This window comes from Cyberlindnera jadinii (assembly GCF_001661405.1).
Source record: "Cyberlindnera jadinii NRRL Y-1542 unplaced genomic scaffold CYBJAscaffold_6, whole genome shotgun sequence".
Taxonomy (NCBI): Eukaryota; Fungi; Ascomycota; class Saccharomycetes; order Phaffomycetales; family Wickerhamomycetaceae; genus Williopsis; species Williopsis jadinii.
In genome coordinates this window covers 238,000-253,646 of record NW_017963657.1, presented here as the reverse complement: position 1 = coordinate 253,646, position 15,647 = coordinate 238,000, and the positions used below count along the sequence as shown (strand labels likewise).

Sequence of the window (15,647 nt, the reverse complement as noted above, 5' to 3'; positions counted from 1 at the left end):
TGTTGAGCTGGTTGAGGATGCTGAACTAGCAGATGTGGTTGAACTAGTCGAGCTGGTTGAACTAGTCGAGCTAGTCGAACTGGTTGAACTGGTTGAGGCTGAGGAAGTTGTTGTTTCCGAATCCAGACTCACCATATAAGCCTTAATACTTTCAGCAAAAGTGTCACCAGAAGAAACAACGTTCGTAAATCCTTGGGATGCATCCCATAGCATAACACCTCCAAATTGGCTATCGCTATAAATGGAATCAATAGTAGATGTGACAGTATCAATACCAACGTAGCCAGAACCTGCTGCTGTTGCCGACCCTGCCAAACCAAGGAAGAGTTTAACATTGGAGTTTGGTGAAACAGTCTCAGCCCACTGAACCCATGTGTCCCAGTTGAATTGACCGTTTACATTGCAGTAGTTGTTGTAGAATTGAACAAATGCAAAGTCAATGTAGGCATTGTTCATCAAGTTACCGACTGAAGCATCAGGGTAGAAACATTGTGGTGCAGCTGACAGGTAGTACTGCTTGCTACCTTGTGTAAAATAAGTCTCCTTAAGAGATGTAGCCAGTGCTGCATATCCTGTTGGGTTGTTGTTTTCAATATCAAAATCGAAACCATCGATAACAGCATCGCCAAATGGACGCTCATCTGCTGTACCTTCACCGAACATGTTCCACAAAGTACCAGCAAATTCAACAGCTTCGTCATCAGTAGAGAAGCCATATGATCCAACAGCACCACCAAGAGACAATAAGACAACTTTACCCAAACTTTGACAAGTCTTGATATCCTCAGCGATCTGATCGCATTTTAAGAGTCCGTCAGAGAATGTTTCGGTACATGCAGAAGCGAAATTAAGACTTGGGATATCATTTGTACCTGGGAACGAAGTCATGAAGGCAAGCACCATAATATCTGCAGCATCGGACTCACAGTAGTATGATAGTCTTTCTTGAGAACCTGCAGATGCTTGACCCCAATAGAGGACCATGTTGTCCTTTGCGCTTGCATCAAAGGCCAATGTAGTTGTAGCCATCAAGGCTAACGTGAGCGTGAAAATGTTAAGCATGATTCCTAGCGAAATGGTATGTGAAGTCAGCACTCAAAACAGGAATGGAAAATAGTAATAAAGAAAGACCGGTAGTAAAAGATAAAAGAGTGAATGGGTCTTAGCGGCGGTGATAATGAACGACAATGAGTTGGTCCTGTTAGGTGTTTCCTTCGATGTTTGACTGAAGAAATGGAAAGAGAGGGGAAAGGGGAAGATGAATAAAAGGGCCCAGTGGACATGAGACACGTTATGAACGAGTTACATGAGCTAGTTATATACCTGTCTGGTCGAAATTGTTTCATTTAGAACACCACCCTTGTATTATTCCATCATATGCACTTGCTGACGCGCCTTCCTGCAGGATCTGTTCGATGAGGTCCTGAGGCCCCGAGACTGTATTTCCCAAAGGGCTGGTTGGATTTCCCGATGAAGTGAGAGATACCTTAAAACATAACAACGATATCATGAGATTAATCTATATCACACGTTGCTTAAGCCTCCATGGCTTTAAAATATCTCACACATCATGTATCCAACTGTATTCTTTCCGACTTTAACCTTGCTGTGGCCATTGGAACTCCCTAGGTGGAGTGAGCAACGCTTGTTAGAAGTGTCTTTTTCTTCCTACGTAATACGAATGACAAGTCAATTTTAAACAGAGAACGCGATGAAATATCCTGTCAGACATCACATGGACCCCTTTGTAGAGGCATAGAACACTAAACACCAGCAAACTTCTATCTTTTAACCTCTTGGAACGATCCTTTCAAAGGTACACGCTTAGCAACACATATGTGCGCTGGAAGGAAAACCGCGAATTTTTCTGCCTAGAGTTTGGCGGAGGAGGGGGGGGGGCAGCACCCTCGGCTTTCCAAACCCTAAAGGCGCGGCCTTTCACGATGGCTGGGCGTCAGGCAGCTTGCACGGGGAAGGCTGGCAGGTCCTTGCAGGGTTGTTTTCAAAACAATCAAACCTTGAGGATATGTAATGTGCTTTGCATGTGTCGAGCAGATATGAATGAAATGGGTGCCGGTTTATCCTCATTAGGATTCGACAAGGCACAGAAAGAACATGCTGAGAACAATTCTGCCAGATTCTCCTCTGGACGCCTGAGGTTTGGCATTTGTATGATCTGATAGTATATCCCACATTGATCAATTGGAGATTGAAAACGTTCGAGGAGGAGACAAACTTACTTGATTCCACGGTCACCTACAGGTTGGTCCAAAGTTGGATCAAAGTGAATCCTTGGATCAGGGTGATGTACCGTACATGAAGCATGGAACAGACCTTGAGACATGACCACAGACATCAAATGACTATAGAATATGTGAAGATCGGTATACTCCATGATCGGCGAAGACGTTAGTCCGTATTGCAGAAAGTAGAAAATGTTTGGTTATACGATGTGAAACTTGCCAGGGTTAAGCATAAGAGCCAGCCATTGAGACACATGTGACAAAAATACATAATGTAACCGTTTTCTCTCACAAGTTACTGTGGTTTCATAAACACAGTACACTACGTGAGGAATGATCATAACCTTCATTAGTGGAGCTATTTTTATGTACATGGGGGGATGTCCAGACCTAAGACGAAATTATACCTCTTTCACTCAGCTCTTCCTTCAATTCTTTGAAAGGATCTTTGGCGTATGGGATTCTCTTTTGCATGGCCTTCGTAATGGAAATTGCATCAATTTTACTTTTGTAGTTGCGAGAAAGTTCTCTTCTGTTCTTCATCTCCAGACTTTGGTTTTTTCCAACTGAATCTCTGGAAGCATAGTATCCCATTCTCTTACTTGCTATTCTATCTTTCACGGTACGATTGTTGTCCATCCACCTAGGAACTTTCCATTCAGTAAAGGCAAACTCGGTGATGATCTTTTCCAAGTTTCTCTCTTTTTCAGTCAAAGGGTATGAAAGGTTGACGTCGTAATCATGTATAAATTTGAGTCTGGACCTTAGCTTTTTCAGCCAATAGTCACCAGCAACAACGCCCAGATCATTCAGCATACGATGATAGAGAACCTTGCACAATGCGTACTTATCCTTCCAGTATCCAGACCTCGCCATAGCTTCGAAGAGGAGGGTGTATGTATCATAATCAGCAGTGACACCGAAGCTGCGTTCGAAGGTATTCATAGCACCAATGCATAAATCCACTCTTTTCAGCTTGGCAAATTCATCGAGAAATTTGTTTAATGATTCTCTATTAGCACGATAATTCATAGATTCATTCTCATGAGCAAACGAAACAATCTTCAAAGCGTTCGTGAACTGTCTCTCACTGATCAGCATCTTCACCACAAGAGTCACCAGTCGACCATCCAATGTGAACCCAAGTTCTCTCATTACCTCAAGGAGTTTCTTACCAGTTATGCCATCTCTTTTACTGAAATGCTTCATCAAGCTATATGTAAAGTAGTCATCAATGGGAACTTTCAGCTCCTTCCTCTTTTGTACCAAGATCTCTTTACTGGGATCGTCTCTCAGTATGTTAAAGACGATATTCCACGTGACAACATCTGCTTTCAAGTTGTATCGTTTCATCTGCGTTAGGTGCTTGAGAGCAATCTTGTATGGATCGCTCTTATGAATAATGTTCTGTAAAGTCTTCAATGCATTCAGCATGATGTTATACGTCGTAGTGGTCGGCGTCTTATGTTCAGCTTTCATCTGGACTATGAGCTCACGACAAGTTGCGATGTCCCACTTCTTTACAAAGTAATGTATAACGTAATTGAACGAATCTGCAGTACGTATGTTCAACGTATTCGAATTCAACGGGTGGAACATATTTCTCAGCATCTTGGGTATAATCCCGTTGAATTTGGAAGACTGTTTATGGTGGAAAGTGGAGTGTGTGATTCTATAGATGTAATCTTCAAACTGTTCCGGATACTCAGAGAAATTGGGTATAGGTGGAATCTCTGTGTAGACATGCTTGGGTGCTTTAAAGATCAGATGTGCATCTCTTGTCGATAGAGGAGATACATCGTCTGGTGTATTTCCCCTCGGGGTGATTTCCACAAGGGTCGAGATGATCTGTGCCACAGCTTGTCCATCTAGAGTGTGTATAATTCCCCTTTCGAACTCCCCTTTGCCTGTAGATTCCCCATCAGTGTATTGGACATGATCCAGTGTGTGATCTCTCTGACGTCTTTCCTGGCTTCGACGAAGCACTGGGAATCCAAGGGGTTTCAAAGATTCCCTGACTATATTTTGCTGAAACTGTGAGCCTTTACTCACAAGTCTCCAAAGCTCTGGATCTTCATGACCATGTGCTTCTTTCTTCGACGCCTGTACGTCTCTTCGTACTGCGCTGGCCGATGGCAGAAGTTGTTTGATTTGTACTCGGGGCCGTCTTGTCACAAACAGATTGTGTTCTCGACACACCTTCACGTAGTCACCCACTGCCTTTATCAGAGACATCGGGGACTTCCTTAGTTCACGACTGTTGCTGTTGGTTTTTAAGCGAATCAACGTCGGCTCTTTCCACTCAATTTACTGCCGATGAATTTTTTACTTTCACCTCGATCTCTTGGGGTTTTTTTTCTCTTCACCAGCCTAGACGGGGAGCCACGGCCTGGCAGGGTGTTAGGCTCAATCATCAAAACAATTTACTACAAAACACAACCTTTACGAATCAACCATGTACTTCTTCTCCTCTAATAGCTAACAATTTCATTGAGCCAGCTCAGTTAAACGGTTAGCAAGATCATCAGCAATTCCAGAGCTGTTCTCGGAGAATATATAGCGTTTACCTCCAAATAGTGAGAGCAGCACCGGCAAGAACACCAGTGCGTGAAGAGATGCGATAACCACAAGGGATAACCACATTCTAAAATAGTACACTTCAAAGATCTTAGACTTTGTGAAGGCCAGGACGATGACACCAATGAGCTTTGTAGTGCAGATTCCCCCGAGGACGGCGCCCCCAACACCTGTTATTGCGTTGAATGCTCTGAAATTGACGTTGGAAAGCCTGTTATCCTTATCAGAGACAATGAAGGCCCTCGTGATATGCACACAGAATTCTACTGCGAGTCCAATGCATATCACCAGATTCACAAGGCTCACAGCGTTCAGTGAGATGGACCAGATTGACATGACACCAGCAATGTTGATCAAGATCATCACCACGGTAATCACCAATGCCAATGACGATCTGACGGAGCCCAAAAGTATGATTGAGTTCAAGAGAATGATCGCTAGTGCAACAGAGATCAACGTGAAAGTCAGCCTGACGATCGTCGTATACTGCACAAAGAAGATATAAAACGGAGAATATGCAAAGATGCCATCATGTCCGGTGGCTTGTTTCAACTCTTTCGTTATTCTGAGTGATTCCTTATAGGCATGAATGAAATCGTCTTGAGATCTCAAAGGTACGTGACCAGTTCTAAAAGTAGAGGCCAATATGCTTTCATTATCATACGAGACTGCACTGGAATACGGAGCCTTACCACCGAGTGGACATGGGTCACTAGGTGCGTCGATCCAAATATCAAAGTACTTCATAAATTCTTCACCTTGAGGGAATCCCTTCATCGAATAATCCCAGGTTTTGTTGTAGAAGCATGTCTCACATTGACGAGACGGAGCATATGGTGGACAAATGTCATCCGTGCCTTTCTTGAAACGACAGCAGTCGTCGAGTTGAGGGTTCAAAAACGTCAAGTAATCATCGAGCCATGATGCCACTGGTTGGTTTATGGTGGATATATCTGAGCGATTTAACTCTTGCTGCAATATGTTAGCCAGAGAGAATTCATCACATGTAGTGAACTTCCCGCACAGTGTCTGCTGGACTTTACGATCCGTCACGTTCACGCCATCAACAACAAAGTAAACTGGTGGACCAACGTTTAAGTACTGGTAAATATCGTTGAAATAGTCAATGAGATAAGAGTCCGATGGGATAGCAATTCTCTGGTCCAGTCCGAATTTTATACCGGGCAAGAATGATAAGGAGACACCGGTCCATAAGACAAACATTGACACTATCACCTCCTTTCTCCTCAGAATCCATGGAGCAAAACTGCTCAATAGCTTATCAAAGAAATGAGATTCATTTTCCGATTCAAACAGCTGGGAAACTTCGTCCAGTCTGATGGACCTTTGAACTTTTAGGCATGGGAAGCAGTCTAATCTTCCAGAGTCTATTCTCTGCTGGTCTAGTGAAAGCAGGGAAATAAATGCCGTAAGTTGGAGTAAGATGTTGAACAGGACTGCACCAGCAGAGTACATAGCAAAGTTCCTCACAGCAGGCATTGATACAAATGCAGCGAGTGAAAACGTTAAGAACTGCGATGTAGCAGACAGCAAGATAGATGGACCCATTCTACCAACGGCTTTGGAGATTCTGAAAGGCACAGACTCATTTGGATACGAGTAGTTTATTCCTTTCAGCTCATGTGTTATCAGGAAGATATTATCAACACCAACAGCGAGTATCAGAAATGGGATGACCTCTGCAATGATCAGAGTTGATTTGACCCCGATTAAAGAAAAGAATCCAGCAGAGGATGTAACTGATAACAATACGATGATTATACCTGACAAGCCCAAGGAGAATCTTGTCTTCAAAATGTTGAAGCTCCCACCCAAGGAAATGGATGCGTATATAAACATCACAAGATAAGAAAGAATAATGATCTTGGCATCCGTATTCGTCGACTTGTTAAGCTCTGATTCGAGAGAGGGTTCTGTACTGAAGCTGATTCTTACACCTTCAGGGGGCTCCAACTTCAGCAAATATGACTCCAGTGCATTTTCCCATTTAGTCGTATTTTCATTATCACCAACATGATTATTCAACAACAGTGTTACGGAGATCGACTTTGCAGTTAGAATATCACTTTCGTTGTACCCACCAAACAACAACTCTTTATTCAAAGGCTGTTGGAAAGGAGGTAAGCAGGTAACTGGTGATTCTGTACATCCACGTAGCTTTGATTTCCAATCCTTTGGTACGGCTCCGCCAAAGTACTGGGTAAAGGATTCAATCACACAAGGAGATTCGTCGAATGGCTTGAAACACAAATCATTCAACGTGATATCATCGACAATAATACTGGTGATCTCTTGCTCGATTTTCGACCACCATTTAACTGTTTTGTCTTTCAAGACACCAGTTTCATCAACAATAAAGATCTGTTCAGCTCTATAGAAAGGCCCAAAAGTATCATCGAAAAACTGCTTCTCTTTGTAAGCCTCAGCACTATTGCTTACCCATAGGTTGATTGGGTCTTTCTCCAGCTCACCAAAGAAATAGATACATGAGGATAGTGTACCAGTGAGAACAATAGTGAGTGCAAGTACCGTGGCAGGGTATGTCGAACAGTAGAATGCCAATCTTCCGAAAAGGATTTCCAGTGCATTGTTCAGAGAGTACACCTCATTCCGGTTCACCAATTCAGGTAAATCCAAAGTTGCCGGTCTCAGGTATGGAGATTCCAGTAACAGTTGTCTCTTTTTAGTGCTAAACTTGTAGCCAAAGAACCCCACCGTCACCAGTAACAACACGGAATACACTATAATCACAGAGAACGAAAAGCACGGTAGCACACCAACTCTACATGTTCTTTGTTTGACATCGTCCAGTGTGGGACAAGTGCTGGGACAGTCAGAGCATGAGCACTTGTAAATACCGTCACCACAGCTGTACTGCTTTTGATTGAGAGAACCACTCGAGGATCCGTTTGAGTACTTGAAATTCATTTGGAAAGGTGAGCCACCGAGCTGTGGCTTTTCATCACCTAAAAACTTCAAGAACTGTGTATAGTTCTTTGCTCCTCCACCAATGAGGTCCATAGCATATCCATTGGTTGCAGAGAACTTGATATCCTTACAGGAATCGTAAAAGTCGTTGGCCATTTGCTCACCTATACGGAATTCCAATTCCGTGACAACCTGTTTCCCTTCGAGACTTGTTGATGCCTTTGTCACTGTGATAAAGTCCGCTTGATGATTTGAACATGTAAACTGACAGAATAGGTTCTTAAAATTCTTGTGACATGCGGGACATGACGATATCAGGGTATCGACTTTCTTGAGGTTTTCCTTCAATTGGTCTATCTGATACGTGTTACAGCACAGAAGCGACTTGCCATTCCACTCATCACCACATATACCAACCAATTCTTGGATATCATCATCTGTTACCGGCTGCGGGGGGATATCAACTGAACAGGGCAAATCTGCCCCAAATAAAGACCTCTTTCCACAGTGGTCATAGACAACACACCTTCCGTCCACCTCGCCTTCACTAAGTCGTGCTTGCTCTTGAGTAGATAGCGCACCTGTCACAAGGGATGTCAAAGCTAATAGCAACAGTCTCATGGTGCTTTTTATCCATCAATTGACCCGCACGTACCTTTTTTATTGTTACTTCACTACCGATATATCTCTTATCGATTAGAAGGGCCACAACTGTTGCTCAAAAAGGTGCCCTTTTGTAGACTTTTGTAGACTTTTGCGCCAAATGTGAAGCTGTGGTCGGGGCACGAAAAGGCACAGCAAAATGACAGCAAAACTGATTTACTGGCAGGAAAGTTGTCCGATATGGGCAGTTCAAGCCCTTACTACAGGGAAAATTCTATGAAGTATACAACGGACATTTGAGAAGCTCCTTATCTCTCTCGTATTGTTTACAATTTAGTCCGGAGGGGATCAGACGTTGTGCTCATCATGAGCCCAGTGAAGACCATCCGATCACCACGCGTAGTTTCACAGAGCTGAAAGAAGTGTGTCTCTACCACTTTGCTGTGATATTCGACCTCCGGACTCGATTTCCGGATTTATCACTGAGTTATATCAGCTGTGATTTAATGTAACATTTTACAATTATCACATCCTTTTTGGGATGTGAAAACAAGATGAAACATGAACCCTCAAGATTCCAGTGGTTTCTCTACAATGATTTCAAAGGCACTCCTTGAATCATCGTATTTCTTCTTTATAAAGTTCCTAGTGCTTAACCTTCATCTATTATATCCCTGAATTATATTGTTATTAAGATTATTCTCATTGTCATTATCATATCAACTATTCCACTAACCACACCGTGCGAATGGAACACTATAGATCCTACTGTTAGTGAAAGATATATTGTGACATCAATATGACTGGAAACATTAAGCTGAACCCCGAAGATCACAACGTCAACGTCGAGTGCAACATCCTCATCAACTGTCTTACCGCATCTCACACATACACACATGGAGTGCGTTCATGCTCCTCTAAAGAAATCACTACCTTTTTGCTGTCTCCTGGACTTTCTAAGGGGCTGAAAATGGCACATTTTAATGAATGGAATAAGCGTATTATATATAGTTTAGTCGCAGACTGTGTTATTAAAATCTCTTCAGAGCTTCTGGTAAGGACATTGACCTTGGCCCTTTGAGCGTGGAGACAACTGCAAAACCTCAGTCTTGATGTCATTGCTCAATTTTGGATCAACCTTAGCAAAAACGTCAAAGACACGGTCCTGGATCACAGGAACAGCATTGGCAACGTGGACTGCAATGTTGTGAGCCAAGTTCCTCTGTTGGCCAGGTTGTTTAGACAAAACATTTTGATAAAGTGCCCTAGCTTGGGCATAGTCGATGTCACCACCAACTTTCCAGTGGTATGGCAGTGCAGGGCCTTGCCATGTCTCCTGGTTTGCCTGGTAGTTGAAGTTGGACTGGGTCTTGTACTCAACAGGGTTCTCCAGGGTGGAAATGTAGTTTGGTGCTGCACCGTAGTTACCATTGATACACATAGGACCGTCACGGATGACTGGGTTGAAAGTCTTTGCGTAAGGACAGTTGACAGGGATTTGAGCGTAGTTTGTACCCAATCTGTGTCTGTGAGTATCTGGGTAGGAGAACAGACGGGATTGCAACACCGGATCAGCAGACGCCTCTTGGTATGGGACAGTGTGGGATGGGGAGAAGGCAGCCTGTTCAACCTCAGCAAAGTAGTTCTGTGGGTTCTCGTTCAAAGTCAGTTTACCGACACGACGCAGTGGGAAGTCCTTGTGGGACCACACCTTGGTCAAGTCAAACACGGAGAATGGCAACTCCTTGGCCTGTGCCTCAGTCATAACTTGGATATAGACAGTCCAGGATGGGAAATCACCCTTCGCAATGGAGTTGAACAGGTCCTCCTGCGCATGGTCTGGGTTCTCACCGCTCATCTTGCCAGCCTCCTCATTGTTCAAGTTCTTGATGCCTTGGTCAGTGATCAAGTGCACTTGCACGTAGAACCACTCGCCCTTCTTGTTCGACCACTTGTAAGTGTGGCCGGAGTAACCATTCATGTTTCTGAACGTTGCTGGCGTACCCCTATCAGAGAACAGAACCATGAACTGGTGAACAGACTCCTGGTTTTGGGTCATGTAGTCCCAAAACATGTTGGCATCCTTCAAATGCGTCTGAGGGTTTCTCTTCTGCGTGTGAATGAAGTGCGGAAACTTGATCGGGTCTCTGATGAAGAACACAGGCGTGTTGTTGTACACCCAGTCCAAGTTGCCCTCCTCGGTGTAGAACTTGATGGCAAACCCTCTTGGGTCTCTCGCAGCGTCGGCAGAACCAGCTTCTCCACCAACAGTAGAGAATCTCACAAATGTCTTGGTCTTCTTCCCCACGGTGTCGAGGAACGCGGACCCACAAATGTCCGTGATGTCATCGGTAACTTCAAAGTAACCGTACGCACCTGAGCCCTTTGCGTGGACAACTCTCTCTGGGATTCTCTCCCTGTCAAAGTGGGCAAGGGAGTCAATCAAGTTGAAATCCTGGAGCAGCAGTGGCCCGTGCTCACCAACCCTCTGTGTTTCAAAAGGGTATGGGATTGGGTAACCTTGGGAGGTTGTGACTGTTGGCTTCTTGTTGTCAGACATTGCTCGCACTTTACGTATAACAAAGCACGATAAGGGTTCTTTGGGAAAGAGGAGAAGGAGAAAAGATTCCAAGCATGAGGTAAATTGGAGACAATCTGGGGCAAATTGGCTCTGTTATATACGTCACGTCACTGCTACAATGGAGCAATGTGCAAGGTTTGCACAGCGTGCCAGAGTTTCGCCCTTCAGCCTATCACGTTCCACAATTTCGTAATCGAAAGCAGTGGCCTGTATGTGCTTTTCGCCCACTGCCCGGTGGGAAAGCTTGTGGGATTAACCGAAAAAGGCAGTTGGGTCCCGCAACAGCTCCCCTCTGCTCAGGAAAATATCGAGCAAACTTCCGCTGGCAAAGACAGCTGATTACTGTGGGGAAAATCACAGTTTTAATAATCACCGACTGTTCTGGCTACGCTGGATGGGCATTTGGCTTTCCGTGCCTGGCCAGGTGCCCATTCCAAAGGTGGTTCAACCACAGAAAAGCAACGAAGGGCTTTGACCATGGGGGAAATATGAGGTGACCACGTAGGTGAAAATGCTCCAAGCACCATATTCACAGCCATTGTGCGTAGACGCCCGAGGTTCCTTATCAGTTAGGCAACAGAAAAAAATCGTTGAAAAATTGAAAAAAACAAAAAATTCGCCCACTATGCCTACTGTGAATATGCGACAGTTTACCGATCCGTACAGGCGCACGCACGCTTGGGCCTTTTGTTCTCTGTGTTTGCACCCGGTAGCGCTCGTTGTATGTCCCAAGTAAAAACACCAATCAGGGACAACTCGCTGCTCGGCAAATTGTCAAGCGCCCCGTGGGTTGTGGAGCCCTTTGGCTAGGAGGGTGCAAAGGTGTGTAAGGGCATTCTGTACATGACCTCGGTGGAGGGGCATGGGTGTGTGGGAGGGTGAATGGATGTTTTAGAACAAGGAGAAAATACACACACGGTCTTCATTATAGTTCTATGTAGTCGCCAGGTGGCGTTTCCTATAGCATCACGCGCTTGACCTTTGCACCTTGGACCACCCTTGAAATGTCCTTGAGCGTCAAGATACCGACAAACAGTCCGTCCTGGCAGAAGAGCGCGAACTGCGGTTTCATGTTGAAGAAGACGTCAACCAGCGAAGGTAGCGGCAGTTGTGGGTTTAAGATTATATAGTCCTTTTCCACTAGATGCGTTAGTAGACAGATGCCGTCGTCATGAGTTGGAACGAAGGAAGCCCTGGCTTCACCGTTGTAGTCTGGCGAGAGTTGGAGCGACTCGAGCTCGCACGCCAGCTCTGCCAGTGAAACCCATCCGTAAAGTTGTGGGTTTGTACGGCTTCGAAGAATCGGCAAGCCTTGGTACTCCAGTGACAACAGCCGATTCAGGAAGTCTAATGTCATGGCATCTTCCAGGTAGATTGCCTTGACTTCATCAAGAGGCTTTATGATTTCAATGGCTTTCGTCAATGGTAGAGGACGATTGGGCTCCATGAGGTATGGGTAATGGAAAAACCTGATCCATGTATCATAACAGTTCATCTCGTCAAATTGGTCGTTTGTCCACCGAGCAATGATGACAGTCATCATGATGGGTAAAACATAGGTCAGTGCACCTGTCAGTTCAAAAACAGTAACAACCACCCATACCGTCATCTTCGTTACACCTGCTAAGAATGCAGCAGATCCAACTACAGCATATGCTCCTGGAGAAATACACAGGTTTGAGGATTCTCTGCACAGGTCTGAGAGAAAAGGTGACGACGTTTGGAAACTCTCCATGGTGATGCCCAACAGACGTCCAAAGATGGCTCCTATGGCTAATGCGGGCGTCAATACCCCAGCTGGCACAATGGTACCAAAAGTATACGAAGTCAATATGCATGCAGTTATGCCGGTACATATCAACAATGCAATGCTGTAACCAGGATGTTCAGAACACAGCCCACCCATGATGTTTTCGTCGACACCATCACAGTCTTTATAAAGCCTTGAGATTAGTGTGTTGAGGGGAAGTCTGGGAAACACCAAGGGATACGTGACAAGTGAAGTCACAACTGAGAGCACTAAAACTTCAACAACTTCATAATGACTTCCCCTCGAACTTATATGGTCTTTTCTGAACTGTGCAAATTTCATGTTCATCTTGTTGAAGATGGCACCGAATAGTCCACCAGATATACCCAGAATCATGAACCCAAAGAGTTCAAACCCCAACCATTGGTTATCCATCGTAACGTAGACGTCAATGCCTTCCTTGAATGAATTCAGCAGGATAGTCCCCGTCATTGCACATATAAAAGAGGTCCACATCTTCGTACTAGTGTAAAAATACGACGTCAATTGTTCCAGAGTGAAGATGACACCACTGATTGGGGCATTGAATGCAACAGATATACCAGAGGCACTGGCGGCCAGCAACAACTCACGTCTAGTTGCCTCGTTGTCGTCCAACACTGGGAAGAAATGCATCACAAACTCTGCACAGCAGCACGCGATATGAACCAGTGGACCTTCTTTCCCTGCCCACAGGTTAGAACTGACTGTGAGGGTCAACCCAATGAGCTTAACCATCATGGTTTTCAAACTCAGGAAGTCCTTTATTACAACACCACTGATGATTGTCTTAACTTCAGAGATACCACTTGTCTTTACGAAATCTGCGTCTTTCACGAGTAAAGCGGAACACGTAGCAAGTATCAATGAGGTCACGATGAACAGAAAATACTTGTATATAAACGAGCCTGCGGTGCTACCACTGATTCCAATGACCTGGTCCCACTGTCGCCATTCCTCACAAATGTCTCCCTCGTTTATACCTTTACAGCAGTTACCGTAAGTCATATAGAATCCATTCTGACACACACCACCTTTCAAGTCCGTGAGCCACTTATAGAGGTAGTCGATATTCGCCGTTACAACACCAATCATCGCACCTGTACCGATTATCACGGTCCAGGTCGAGCTCAGTCTCCAGTATGACCCCCAATTAGGAGAATGGTTCGACACGCTCGACTTGATCTCCTCCCGCCGGGCGTATTCATGGGGCCAATTGATCGATGACAGATTCTTGTAGTGATGCTTTCGAGTCCTTTCAAACTGGGATGACGAGCCCGAGGTCTCAGGGTCGAACTCCACGATGGGTATGCCCTTCCACAGTGACATTTCTCCTCACAGGTCTCTGAAGAGCGCTTCTTCCTGACCGTTCAACGGCTTCCATCTGCGTACTGTTCACTGTGTACACACCCCAGCAGGCAGAATTCGGTAGGTACACACACAGGCTCGTCAAGTTTTTTTTCTCTTACCTTTTGCTGCCCTTTGAAAGTAAACAAAGAGAAAACGGAACGATCTCATCACACTTGGACACGAATAGGGAACGCAGCAGATCAACCATGTCCTTCTTCAACAAGTCCACAACTGCCACGAGTACCACAGTGGCGACTGAAGCTGATCTGTCCAACGATATTATAGTGCAGAACCCTCCGGAAGATTCGATATCTGACATCTCCTTTTCACCACAAGCTGAGTTCTTTTCCGCCTCTTCATGGGACAAGAAGGTCCGTATATATGAGGTGAGCGCCAATGGATCCACTGAAGGACGTGCCATGTATGAGCACGATGCTCCCGTTCTGTCCACAAGATGGACGAGTGATGGTACCAAGGTGATATCGGGAGGATGCGATAAGCAGGTTAAGCTCTACGATATTCAAAGTGGTCAGGCACAGCAGATTGGTGCTCACGACGCTCCTGTGAAGGCTGTTAGATTTGTTGAATGTGGTCCTACAAATACACCTGTTGTTGTGAGTGGTTCGTGGGACAAGACTTTGAGATATTGGGATACGAGAACCCCTAATCCAATTGCCACCATACAACTCCCAGAAAGGGTCTATACGATGGATTCCTCACAGAAATTGCTCGTTGTCGGTACCGCTGAAAGACACGTTTGTATCATTGACCTCAACAACCCACAGCAGATTAGAAAGACAGTGACATCACCGCTGAAATGGCAAACTAGATCCATTACTTGCTATCCTCAAGGTAACGGTTATGCCCTTGGTTCCATTGAGGGGAGATGTGCCTTCCAATACATTGACGATACAGAACAATCGCAGTTAGGTTTCACTTTCAAGTGTCATCGTAAGCAAGAGACTAAAGGTGGAAGAACGGAGAGTCATATTTTTGCCATAAATTCTATATGTGCGCATCCAGTCTATGGTACCTTTGCTACTGCTGGCTCTGATGGGTGCTTCAACTTTTGGGACAAAGATGCCAAGCATAGATTGAAGGGATTCCCAGCACTGAATGGTTCTATCACTGCATCTGCATTCAACAGAAACGGTAACATCTACGCCGTTGCCGTGTCATATGATTGGAGTAAAGGTTACTCCTTCAACAATCCGCAGTACCCAAATCTTATAAGATTGCACCCAACAAAGGACGAAGAGGTTAAGCAAAAGCCAAAGAGACGTTGAGATGAGCCAGTCACTAGTGTTCTTATAAAAAAACGAATAAAACCTGTAATAATCTTTAAGAAATAATCTTTTTTATGTAATAAACACGATGGCTTCTCCAATTGAGATGAGTTATCCGTCAAATTAGAGAAGCACATATAACCAACCACCTTTTCTCTGTCCTTCACTTCCAACATATATATAAAAACAGATCAACATAACAATGCATGCACATATAGACGAACATAAGATACCAAATATCCAAGTGACCATTGAGATCAATGAACGGA

The 15,647-nt window shown here is 44.6% G+C and overlaps 6 protein-coding genes across 6 annotated transcripts in view; 1 reads left to right on the top strand and 5 right to left on the bottom strand.

Annotated features, from left to right (window-relative positions):
* Nucleotides 1-1,291, bottom strand: part of CTS1 (chitinase) — a 2,518-nt gene extending 1,227 nt beyond the window's left edge. The window contains exon 1 of the mRNA XM_020217137.1: nucleotides 1-1,291. Coding sequence (XP_020070591.1) covers nucleotides 1-1,062 — 1,062 coding nt within the window. The 5' untranslated portion in view covers nucleotides 1,063-1,291.
* Nucleotides 1,292-2,392: 1,101 nt separating this feature from the next.
* AEP3 (Aep3p) lies at nucleotides 2,393-4,535 on the bottom strand. Its single transcript, XM_020214981.1, has one exon. It carries the CDS (start codon nucleotides 4,476-4,478, stop codon nucleotides 2,634-2,636), a length of 1,845 nt encoding a protein of 614 aa, XP_020070590.1. The 5' UTR covers nucleotides 4,479-4,535; the 3' UTR covers nucleotides 2,393-2,633.
* A 148-nt stretch (nucleotides 4,536-4,683) lies between these two features.
* Nucleotides 4,684-8,437, bottom strand: NCR1 (sphingolipid transporter). Its single transcript, XM_020214980.1, has one exon. The coding sequence runs from the start codon at nucleotides 8,388-8,390 to the stop codon at nucleotides 4,731-4,733; it is 3,660 nt and encodes a 1,219-aa protein (XP_020070589.1). The 5' UTR covers nucleotides 8,391-8,437; the 3' UTR covers nucleotides 4,684-4,730.
* Nucleotides 8,438-8,859: 422 nt separating this feature from the next.
* CYBJADRAFT_177449 (catalase) lies at nucleotides 8,860-10,932 on the bottom strand (the record flags this gene model as incomplete). Its single annotated transcript, XM_020216863.1, has 2 exons — nucleotides 8,860-8,868; nucleotides 9,475-10,932. The coding sequence occupies 2 exons, from the start codon at nucleotides 10,930-10,932 to the stop codon at nucleotides 8,860-8,862; spliced, it is 1,467 nt and encodes a 488-aa protein (XP_020070588.1).
* A 931-nt stretch (nucleotides 10,933-11,863) lies between these two features.
* CYBJADRAFT_167581 (uncharacterized protein) lies at nucleotides 11,864-14,089 on the bottom strand. The gene has a single exon (XM_020214979.1). The coding sequence runs from the start codon at nucleotides 14,069-14,071 to the stop codon at nucleotides 11,912-11,914; it is 2,160 nt and encodes a 719-aa protein (XP_020070587.1). The 5' UTR covers nucleotides 14,072-14,089; the 3' UTR covers nucleotides 11,864-11,911.
* A 159-nt stretch (nucleotides 14,090-14,248) lies between these two features.
* GLE2 (RNA export factor GLE2) lies at nucleotides 14,249-15,438 on the top strand. Its single transcript, XM_020214978.1, has one exon. The coding sequence runs from the start codon at nucleotides 14,299-14,301 to the stop codon at nucleotides 15,376-15,378; it is 1,080 nt and encodes a 359-aa protein (XP_020070586.1). The 5' UTR covers nucleotides 14,249-14,298; the 3' UTR covers nucleotides 15,379-15,438.
* Nucleotides 15,439-15,647: the final 209 nt, after the last annotated feature.